This window comes from Urocampus carinirostris, chromosome 2, assembly GCF_059441175.1.
Source record: "Urocampus carinirostris isolate Australia breed hairy pipefish chromosome 2, RoL_Ucar_1.0, whole genome shotgun sequence".
NCBI lineage: Eukaryota > Metazoa > Chordata > Actinopteri > Syngnathiformes > Syngnathidae > Urocampus > Urocampus carinirostris.
The window spans coordinates 33,725,328-33,737,532 of record NC_142350.1 but is presented as its reverse complement, the minus strand read 5'-3'; the positions used below and the strand labels follow the sequence as shown (position 1 = coordinate 33,737,532).

The window sequence follows — 12,205 nt, the reverse complement described above, 5'->3', positions numbered from 1 at the left end:
TTCCACGCTGCGTTTGTTAGACACGCTTCGGTCATGCTGTCATTTCCTTCTTGAAAGTATTGACTGTGAAACCCGGTTTATGTTTTCACTCCGGGAAATCATTCATGGCCACCAACATGTCAGTTAGAAACAAGAAGCAGGGTCACACTCTGCAGTTGTTAAATTGCAATCGCGTACCGAAACGCATCATGCTTTGTTATTTTTAGTCATACACTACTACAGAGATGTCAAACTGACTGCCTGCGGGCCGGATCATGCCCAGCAGTGGATTTAATCCGACCCGCGAAACATCGTTGGGAGAAGCAAAAAAGAAAAATGAGCCGCGTCACGTCAAACAATGACCTGTAGTTTCGCTGGATGCCACCTAACTTACGTAGGTGCCACTTCCAAAGCAAGGTACACTGTAACTGTATTTTTTTGACTACCACTTCTTAACCAAAGAACATTTAAGGAAACACCCATTCGAATGTTATTTTACTTCAAATAAAAGTCACTGATGGGCTGTTTAATGCAATACGATTGCTCTCACACCCCAACAATTGCTACTAAACTACGCTTTTTATCCCTAGAGTTTGGAAATTATGGTTAGCACCTGGATTATGAAAAAATAGCATAAGTTTAAAAAAGCTTTAGCTCCTTTTTATAATAGATATCAGATCTCACTGTTTCCAAGTTCAGGTAAACGTTTGTATTACTAGAATAAAAATGGAAAGCAGAAAAAGACTTAAACAAAGATTTAATATTTAAAGTATTTATTAGTTTTTTTTGTGCTGACATTTTAAACCATTTACACTTAAATAAGTGTTTGTGTGCTATTTTTGTCACTTTTTCCCTGGGTAAATATAATATAGTGAAAATAATTTCAAAAAACTCTCATTAATGCTTTTATACTAAAATCTTACACCCGTAAATAATAATTGTAATTTAATTGTGAGCCCCTGAAAGATCCTCAGGCATACAGCTAAGGCACACTTTTTATTGATTTCCTAGCCTGGACCCTGCAAGAGTGTTTTTTCTACTGTGTGGCCTGTGATCTAAAATGAGCTCAATACCCCTGCACTTATATGTTCTACAGTATGTGTCTGAGAGCCAAAACCGTGAGGTGTGCTTAGATTTTATTCTGGGGGAAAAAAAAAAAAGATTAATGTTAATGGCCACTATTTAGTATTTTCCATCCATCCCGTAAATGTAAACTACAGTACTGATCAGCTGATGTGGACTATTTTAGCCTGACCAATTTTGGGCAGGACAAAAAATGATTTCTAATAAATAGGCAAATGTTTTTTACAGATAATGACTCTAACATATGTCACTTTCAACAAATATACAACAGTTTAACATTCAACATTTAAAAATACAAAACGTAGCCGTTCCTTATTCTGTTTTAAATTGGATAATTATTAAGTACAAAACACACACAAAAAATTATAACATCTGCAATGAAATCAATACCTACAATAAATATAAACTACCGTAAATTCCGGACTATAAGCCGCATCTTTTTTCCCAAGTGTTCAGCCCTGCGGCTTATCCGGTGAAGCGGCCACTTTATGTAATTTTTCTAACGGCCGCTTATGACGAGGAAGACTTCAACTCCTTAGATTATGCAAAAATTGTCTATATGACGGAGGTTCTTTCAGATGGCGGGGAGACGCCTTCTATAGCGACAGATATAGAGAGGAAGATGAGAACGGTATACCGTGAATTCACAATTATGGTATGCCTCTTTAACAGATACGTTTGATACGTTGCGTGCGTGTTCATTGTAGCGTGTCGGTACCTTTCAAAGGCACGGTTTGGGATGAAAGTTATATTATTATTATTAAAGCTTTGAAAACTCTCTCGGTGTACCGTCTTTCTTTGTAAATATGTGTAACCACGTATAATATGTATTTGCAACTCTATATTTTTGTAATGTATTTATTTGTATTTATTTGAGACACTTATGCTGATTTTCACGAGCGAAAAAAGAAAGAAGGGGCGGAGCAAACGCGAGCTGATGGGAACTGGGGACGGGTAAAGATGAGTGTTTGTGAACGCAGGAGACAATAGTGGATATATATTTTTCCCACCCTTACCTTTGGAAATATACACTTTTTTTTCTTTGGATTACTTTCAACGGGTACCCCGACTCTGCAGGTCTGCATCAAATGATAAGTAGCCTGCTCTGTTCACTCCACGTATGGCCCGGTATTGCAGTACTACCAGGAACGTTGGAACGTGGGGGTGCATTCGCAATGATCGCAGCAAGGCTTTAGGGCAAGGACCTTAGCTTGGCCTTTTGGCTGAGAGTAAGTGTCCCGGCTCCTAGGCTTTGTAGCGTATTATGAACTGACCGATAACGGATAATGGATAATGAATAACGAAGATAGATCAATAACCCTTAAAAACCCCAAACCCCGGTGCATTTGCAATGATCGCAGCAAGGCTTTAGGGCTAGGACCTTAGCTTGGCCTATTGGCTGAGAGTAAGTGTCCCGGCTCCTAGGCTTTGTAGCGTATTATGAACTGACCGATAACGGATAATGGATAATGAATAACGAAGATAGATCAATAACCCTTAAAAACCCCAAACCCCCTCAATGGTTTTGTTCAGACCAAAAAACAATTGCGGGACTTTGGCCTGGACAGATCCATTGACACTAACAAAGATGTTAAAAATGTCAGAAAAAAATGTTAAAATGTCATATTGCCAGACATAACGAAATTGTGAATATGCTTGATTGCTGTTAAGATTGTCGAGAAGGGTTGTTCAAACCTCACATTGTTTGTTTGCTGTTATTAGTGTCAATAAATTTGTTCAAACCAAAAAAACTGATAGTTTCACGGACCTTTGGCTAAGACCTTGACTCAGTTCCTTGACTGGGAGCAAGTGTCTCAGCCTAATGGCTTTGATATGTATCATGAATTTCCTAATGTTGAATAATGGACGATTGATAAAGAATATATATCAATAAACTTATACAAAATCCTCCCCCATCAACAGAATAGTTCATTCAAAAAACATCCATTATTTAATGAGGGCGCATGCGGCTAATATACTGGTGCGGCTTGTGTACTAAGTCGGTTTTCCTCCCGAAATGCGGTGGGTGCGGCTTATGATCAGGTGTGCCTTATAGTCCGGAATTTACGGTATACATTTGTATTTGAACCTGCTGCAAATAAAAGCAAGGTCAATTAAAGATGGAAAAAATATATAAAGAGGAAAATGTCAGGTGAGGCTAAAGTGTTTTTGTACGGGACCCTATTATTGTGAATATAACTTTATAAAAAAAAAGTGATCGGTAAATGATAAAAAGGATGAACTCACTGCAGTATAAATTGAAATGAACCAACATGGGAATGCAAAAGATAGACTGTCAATGTTTTCTTCAATGGCATCATGATTGTGCAAACTCTTTTGCACAATCTTACCCTATTTGGATTGGATTATACAGTGTTCCACTATGACTGTGAACTCTTACTATATTCAGATGTTGAACCACCCTATTAATTATCGTGGCTCAAGGACTTTATTTGAGTTTATTCTCAACTTTTTTGTGACGATTATAAAGAGAATAATTTGAATAGCAATTTTCTCGTATGATGCCTCAAATATTCGCAGTTAAGGTCTTTCTTTTTGAGGGTGATGCTACGTTTGCGATCATAACAATTAAAAATCACACCCTTCACGCCACTTAAATACACATGTACAAAAAAGTATTATTGTCATATCAAGAAAATAATTCAACTACAGTGTAATAATAAGTGTCATTGATTTTACAAATTTTAAACATTATAATAATCGTACATGGTGGAATGCATCAACCGGCTAACACCACTTAGAAAAGAGTTTTGCTTATCACTTTTTGAACTGATTGGAGTAAATTTAATGATTCACTTGGTAGAGAAATGGTTTAAATGGAGTGCATTTAGACTAAGGGTGTGCAAACTACAGCCCAAGGGCCACTTATGGCTTGCCAAGCTTTTAATCCAGCCCACCCAACGGAAATGGATGAAATGTTACTTTACGGATTACAATACTGTGTAAAAATACTAAAGATAGAACATTTGTTGTTGTTCCGATGCCAGTCTTGTCCCTTTGTGACACCTCCCCTGGTTAAAAATGGACATAATATAATACTTTTTTTTCTTTATGAGTGTTTTAAAACCAATTAGTACAAAAATAATTGATTAAAATGAAATCTTACATGTACATAAAGATATCTGCAGGTAGATTCATAAATGCTTATGAGAAATTAGGTGTAAGAACATAATCCTTTCCCCTATGTATCGCTAAAGTTCCAATTTATTTTAATCTATCAACTTTTTATCCTCGCCTGACCCCTCTACCGAATTGTTTAACCTAATGTTAGCCCACGACTCAAAATGTTTGTCCCCCCCAGATTTAAATATAACATTGACATGCACTATTAGATGTAAAACTTGAATCATAGAATATAGAATGATCAATTAGATGTGTGCGAATGTTCATTATTTTCAAAATTTCCGTTATCAACTACCGATTAGTTGATCTGCTCCTACTATCAAGGAGCACGAGTTGTACATGGTAGCTACAATTTTGATGAATGAGTCAAATGGTTCAGTGTGTTTCCAAGTTTCTGATTTGAAAGTCGCCTGATTGGGGTTGTCACTAGAGGGCTCTTTGGCGACTGAATTAATGTTGGACATGTTGATGAATCCAGAGAGGACTGCCTGAGAGCATGAGACGTTTCAATAGTCTGTCAACACTTAATCTGCTTTAAGAGCACAGTCCCTCAAAGCTCACCCTTGGACGTTGTCGGGGCCGGCAGCCTGATGTCGATTAATCCCATTTCGCAAACTTCACACATCAGTTTGAGTAATTCAAAGGGGCATCTTGTCTTATATCCTGAGCTTTCCAGTACAAAATATTTTTCTGCTTCAGCCGTGGTTCAGTGTTCAGTCTTGGAGGTTGTCATCTTCTATGCACCTGGAAATAAAGCCATAGAGTAATAATGCATATTCATCTAGCATTCATCCAGCAGTCCTCCCAGAGCAGCTTTTGAACATGTTCCAATGTGTGCATGTGAAGCAGGCCGACCAGCATATGCACGCTTCTCTATTCTGCTCTAGCCTCCTGTTCTTGTGTTGGGGGTGCTATGCTGCCATATGCATAATAGAGATGACATTAGAGATACTGAGGTGTGGCACTAAATATCTGTACTGTGTATTCTTCACACTACTTCACAAGTGTTCACTGCCTATGCCATGTAGCTCAACGTTGAGTTATGAGTTCCGGGGACAATACTTTTTTTTCTAACATAAAATAAGTTTGATCTGTGCAGGATATTTTATCAGGTATCCTTAAATTGAAAAGTTGTATTTGTTTTATAGGAACAGGGCTCAACAAGTTAATGATTGCATATTCCATTCACCGGCAAAGAAAAATACATCAAATGTCTAAATTATGAGGAAAGAAGCGTATAAATACCTCAAGCCTAATTTAAGCAAAACATTCAGAAATAAAATCAGGTCCAGGTAATTTTTGGCATTTTTAAACTATCAATATTTGATTTAAAAAAAGACAAAAATGAAGGAAGTCTTTTTAGCATTGCCATCATAACAATTAGACATATAGTGTTGAGCCTCTGAAAAAAACGTCAGCATTAAACAATTGTTAAATCTAATACAGCGATCACTTAGTTACCGCGGTTAATGGAGACCATAACCAGCCGCCGAAATTGAAAATCCGCAAACTTTCTTTAAGATGACCGACTGAGATTATACATCTGTTACAAAATAGATCTACAAATAAATACACAACACAAAATTGCAGTTAATTTATGTAGTCTTTATTGTCAATATACAAATTTGCAACAAAATTGGAGGGCTTCTCCTTTTTGCGAAAGAAAGTGATTTAGAGAGCTGCTAGCTAGATGCATGCTAGCATCGGGTAACCGCGACTTGAGCCATGTCTCCATGATGAATAAAGTACAACTGTCCCAAATGTAGCTGTTTCCCACGAGTTGTAGTCCAGGTCTTCCATTTCATTGGTAATGGACCTGGCATTGTTGTGATTCATGCTCTACACCGGTAGCTTAAGATAGTTGTAAGCCTAGTTGTAGCAGTAAGCCAGGTCTGCGGTGGCTATTTCCTTCTCCCCCACGTCGCTTGACCAACCTGAAAATAATTCCCGAAGCACCCGCTGGTGATCACCATTTCTTTGGGCTCCTCTCACTTTCCTCAGAGTCCGTTAATTCATTTATTTTCATTGTCACAAGCTGCTAAAAGCTAGCAGTTGCTCTCCAGTTTCCTTTGCTTCGGTGCGTCCGCTTACCACAGTCGCGCACATAGACAATCACGCCAACCCAACACACACACAAATACGACCTGCCCTTCGTGACAGCTGTGTGTGCTCTGTGTTGTTATCAATGACAATTAAGACAATTCAATTGAAAATCCGCGTAGCAGTAAACCAACAATAACTGAAGCGCAAAGTAGCAAGGGGTCTCTGTATTAAGGTTTGTGTGTATGTACAGTATATGTATCTACTCTTAATCAAAGATTCAGGCTAAAAAACAGCTTATATAAATCAGTGGTTCTCAAATCGGATTTTGAGAAATCACTCAATGGGGGTTTATGAGATGTTAGAATGATATATGTATTGATTAATAAAGTCAATAATAATTCATAATTTTATTTCAGGGAGCCTGTTCATTAAATATCTTTATATTCAGAGGGTTGCATTCTAAAAAAAACCTTGGGTCAGACCAATAACCCAATTAGGGTCAAAAGTGGACCCCAACAACTTAGGGAGCCAGCTGGCCGTCAGACTGTTGGGAAGAGAACATGTGTCTGTACGATGTCACCAGTCAGTGAAATCCGTCATGCCACATATCATTGGAAAGTCTTAACTCTTGTGATTCAAAATATCCTGACCATTTATAGTGTACTCATCACAGAAACATTACTATCAGTCGAAACAATATACCCGAAAACTATAAAGCTGCGGTAGCTCACTAAATATGTCTTCTTGCAGCCGTCAAATTCGATGATAGTACGCAACCATGGTCTCCTTTCATCCGCGAGAGTGTAGTGATTCCAACCGTGTATAATACTTACGCCAAAACACTCGATAATGCCGACAGATAAAAAAAATCGTCAGAAAAGCTACAAATTAACTTGAGCCAATAGTAACTGATTTAAATGATGATTGAGATGCATTGGTTAACCAATAAAATTTTGAATAATTGATACAAAGACATCTTTTGTATTCAAATTAGACCTTGGAATAAATGTGCATAAGGCCACTAGTAATTCATTTTTACGCACCATTTATACATGCAAGTCTGCACGATAATTGATTGACTTTTGAAAAATAATTCAAACGCTAAAAACTCTTTCATAATGTCTAAAAAATTAGCCAAAGTAAAATACAGATTTGCAAAGATTTTATTGTTGAAAACTGGTCGTTCTGAAATGGTCAATTCGAGAAAAGCCTAAACCTACCTTTAGAATAATATGTAAAATATGTTTGGATTTTAAGATTGTGATCAAATTTGACAAGGTATCAGGTTAGGCTTCAAGCTATACTCTCACCTGTTTTCCCGTTACAGCCCATGCTACACTCATCTGCAGATATTTAATTGCAAAAAAGATTTCAGGAGCGGAAAAAAAACCCAACTTATATTTGTGTGTTTTAACTCAGAGAACTTAATGTTAGGAGCACTTGCAGTGGTTGTCTCAGTTGATGATAGGACTGCAGAGTGTTACCTTTCAGCAGAGACCAATAGCGGCCATATTCTCCAAATAGTTCAAGATCAGCATTCAATGTACTTTGCGTGCGTCCTATTTTGGGATTTTAGGTGAATTTTCCAGAAACGTTAAGGAGTTCATAGATTCATTTCATTAAATTGGTTAGGAAACAAATAAAAAAAATTGTATAAATCTTCATATTTACAATCTAAACTTGAATATAAAACCCAATTTGCGTTTGTGTTTGTTCGTATGAGGCTTATTGGCTCAAAACCGGTTTAAACGATTTTTGTGAAAATTGACACAGTTTAACTTTAGGCTCTTGGGAGGGCTTTTTGTTGGTTTCGTGTCAAGACACCGCTAAAATATACCAACAAAGCACGGTCCACAATAATGTTTCATAAAATATATATTTTTATGGTGGGGCACACTCTAATGGAAACTGGGACAAGATTGCCATCCAAATAACAATTATGTATTAGTACTTTATTTGCCATTTTATACATTTACTATAATTTTACTTTTTCAGCTAGATTAGGAAGCCTAAAGGGTATCGTGTGGCCAACAGGTCGCACTTTGCCCACCCCTGTTCTTGAACACCCCCATCAGCCCAAATGGGTCATTTTTGTTTATAATAACAAAAATTGTGTCAAACCCAAACTTTGGGTCATTCAATTACTCCAAATGGATTTTTTTTTGCATCTATCAACCTAGAACATGTAATGTTGTTTGCAAAAGGCCATTGGTGGGTCATTGTTGAAAGTTTTCTTTTTGTGGACAAAAAACCAAGAAAGTCAGCTGATATTTGCCCCACTGCACTGGATTAGTTCATTATTCTTACCCAATTATAATTATTTTTTTGTTTGTGTTATTTGTGTTAATAGCGAGCGTTGTTGTAGAGTGTCGTTAATGAAGTGTCTTGGTTTAGATTACAATCTCAATATCACATACTATTATTTTTGGTCATTTCTTTTCAATTGTTTTTATTGCCTCAAATCACCCTAGACCATGGTTGTGTGTTGTCATTGTTAGCGGCACCAAATCTGAAAGCCATAGCTGCAACTTCCTGTCGTCTGTTGTGAATAATAAGCCGCACACCTTATTCATAATGATTCACAGACACTTATCTCTGATAGTGAATGCTGAATTGCTCCATAAATACACAGACAGCTGTGACATATTACAGCCGATGATATGTTCCACATAACAAGCCAATCACTGTGTAAAATAAATTTCCCTGACTGCATGTCGTGCTTGTGTGCAGGAGCTCCTCCTGTCAGGCATGCCCGAGATTGATGTGCAGGATTGGTGCAAGAACACCGAGTACACCAGCGGCTACGACCCCCAGGAGCCCGTCATCCAGGTGGGATTTTTATCGGCTACTGGGTATTGCACTGAATCCTATACGGAAGAGATGTAAAATCGTTGGGGATTTGTGGAGAAAATGCAAACATCACTTGAAATCCCTTGCGTTTCAATTTCTGAAAATTTAAAAAAATATATTTGACTTTGCATTTTTACATTGTATGATTCCGTTTTTGGTTGTACTCCTTGTCTTAAATAAACCCTAGTTCATTAAACCAATGATTTTATTAATAAGCATGCATACATAAAGAATCATATATGCATTTTTTTAAATACTCAAATACTATTTGTTTTTTTTTTACATAAGATGAGGCTCCCCAAAAGGGAGCTGACATGGTTGTCCACCATCTTGCTGCCAAAAAGATGGTGGACAAACAACTAGACAAAATCAGTGTGGTTTGATCTCTTTGAGTATCCCTATTTTGTATTCTTCCTTGTACTTTTTAGCATTCGTTTTTGGTTGCACTACACAATAAAGCAACATCTAGTGTTTTTTTGGGGTACCTGCAAGACTGCAGACAACCATGTCCGCCCCTTCTTTGTGAGCTTTACTTAATTTTAAATTAATATTATAATTTTTTGACCTACAATTATTTAAAACAAATCCACATTTACTTTATATGATAGTGTTTTTGCTTCATCAAAATCCATATATTTTTTAATAATTTTTTTTCCACCATTATGAGGCGCTAATTAATACACTAGGTCCCTTTGAGCAAACAATTCATCTGGAGTCAAATCCAATGAAAAAATGTGAAGCGAGTCACAAAAGGGCCCTAAACCGCTTCAAGATATTCATTGCCACACCGACACATGTCCAGGAAAGAAAAACATTTAAAGGGTGACCCTTCGAAATACTTTACAAAGGATGAAGATTTTAACCGACAATTATTTGATACAAATGACAGTTATTTACAGTGCAATAGAAGATACGTCCATTTTTTAATAAATCATAGTAAAGAAAAATTTAAATCAGGCGGTTTAGCGTGGGGTTCAGCAATAGGCGGCTCTGAAGCTGAATGCAGCCCTTTGGCCCTCCCTAGTGGTTCCCTGGCGCTTTTTAAAAGATATTTGATCATGGGAAATTATATCGTTTGGTTAGGGTTGCCAGCCCGTGCTATAGCTGAACAATGAAGGAATTCCATATTTTCTTCTGCTCTTTGTTGCATTATAGTTCCATGTCTACCTTTCATTTCAGTTTATTCTTTATTAGTACAGTGTGTAGAATGAACAGTTTTGTCTCATTGTGAAATACCTAAACACATGCTACTTCTGTTGACTGTTGTCTAATTTTACTGTCTGCTGGGGTATCCAGTGGTTTTGGCAAGTGGTGCATCAGCTTACCCAGGAGGAACGTGTCTTGATGCTGCAGTTTGTCACTGGAAGGTTTGTTAGAACCATTCACCCTTGTCTGTTGGGAACATTTTGACCCACTTTTGCTCCTCTATCAGTTCCAGAGTTCCCCATGGTGGTTTTGCCTACCTGATGGGGGGCAGCGGTTTACAGAAGTTTACTATTGCTGCAGTGCCATACACATCTAACCTTCTGCCTACCTCCAGTACTTGGTAATCACCTCTAACTTCCAAATTAGACCAGTTTAATTTTCGTAGAAAATAGTTTGAGGCAAAATACAGTAATCCCTCTCTGTATCCTGGTTTACTTTTCACTTAGCAGATTTTTATCGTGCATTGATTTCTGTATTCTGATTGGCCTAACAGTCACCCAATTTCTGCCCGTGTCTGCCTGTGCATCAATGCAATTGCGGTCTTAAGTTGTACACGTACATAAAACCGCTTAATCAACATGCGCCGAATTTTTTTTTTTTACAATACGAGTTTCTCTAAAAGCCATTGTATCAACAAAATGATCTGGACCCACAAAAGCGCCAAGAGGCAGAGAATGATGCTTTCTCTCACCCACAAAGTTGAACATATCCACATGCTATAGCAAAGTAAAAGTATTTTTACGACACACTACTGTTTTTGCAGTTAAGGTTTCTACTTTGCGGGTTTTGACTATCGCGGGACCTTTTGGAACGTACCCCCCCAAAAATACGAGGGATTACTGTACCTACACAAAAATGAGCCACATAATTACCTTCATCCACTGATTTTTGTCAATGTTATTTTCTAGTATCAACATGCTGAAACTGCCTGAATACCCGAGCCAGGAGATCCTGAGAGACCGCCTCCTGGTAGCGCTGCATTGTGGGAGCTACGGGTATACAATGGCATAAACGTTCTATCTGTTGTGTTGCTGGAAAAAGTCTCCCACCTCTAAATATTGTATTTATATTAATTTGCTGTTTTTGCTGGACAAAAAGGAAAAGGGAAACGAATTCAAGTTGCACATCTGATTGAAAGAAGAGTTGAGTCCTCCTTCTCACTCCTTTTCGTCAACTTTCTTGTCTTTGTTTATGCATTGACCATTCATGATCCAGGTGATTCATGATAAGAGAATACAAAGAAGTGGTCCCAACGAAAGGGCGTTGCACACACGTTCGTTGGCATTATAGCCACTTCTACATTGCCAAGCAGTTCCCCGATCAAAGCAGCAGTCAATCATGGTGTCTATGAAATGCATGTACTTATTTTAAATGGTTCGTGGCACGGAAAAGGACTTTAGGACACCAATAAAGGATGTCTTGACGTGTCAGAATGATACTACATATGTACATATTCAGAATCAGAATATATGGTAAAAAATATTCAGAGTTCCTGTATTTCTTTTCGATCTTCATTCTTTTTTGTTTGAGAAATGGATGGATGGATTTAATAGAAAATGTAAGATTAAATGCACTATTTTGAAAGTTTGTGTGTTTTATGTGGGGGCGGGATGATGTAACCACCTTTGCATTTTTAGTTCTAGTCGAATATATATCAATTACAAGGATTTCTGCCGAGCAAGTTTTGATTTGATTAAAAAATCTCGATAGTGAGAATGTATTATTACATGTAAAATTAATTGGGCTTCAACTTTTCCACCTTTCTATAACCCCCAAATCCACAGGACTCCCCTATAAACAAGGTGTCAGGAACTTTTTTGACACACAGACCCTTAAAAGAAAAAAAATATATATGTTTTTGGGGCGGAACCACACCATGATTTTTAAATTCAACAAAACT

General features: G+C 37.5%; 1 protein-coding gene across 2 annotated transcripts in view; it reads left to right on the top strand.

Annotated features, from left to right (window-relative positions):
- hace1 (HECT domain and ankyrin repeat containing E3 ubiquitin protein ligase 1) overlaps positions 1–11,889 on the top strand; it is a 38,934-nt gene extending 27,045 nt beyond the window's left edge. For both annotated transcript variants that reach the window (XM_088326240.1, XM_088326238.1), the window contains 4 exons: positions 8,980–9,078; positions 10,396–10,466; positions 10,532–10,645; positions 11,214–11,889. In XM_088326240.1, the coding sequence (XP_088182366.1) occupies positions 8,980–9,078; positions 10,396–10,466; positions 10,532–10,645; positions 11,214–11,316 (387 nt within the window). In that variant the 3' untranslated portion in view covers positions 11,317–11,889. The remainder of the gene's footprint in view (positions 1–8,979; positions 9,079–10,395; positions 10,467–10,531; positions 10,646–11,213) is intronic.
- The last annotated feature ends 316 nt before the right edge of the window (positions 11,890–12,205 follow it).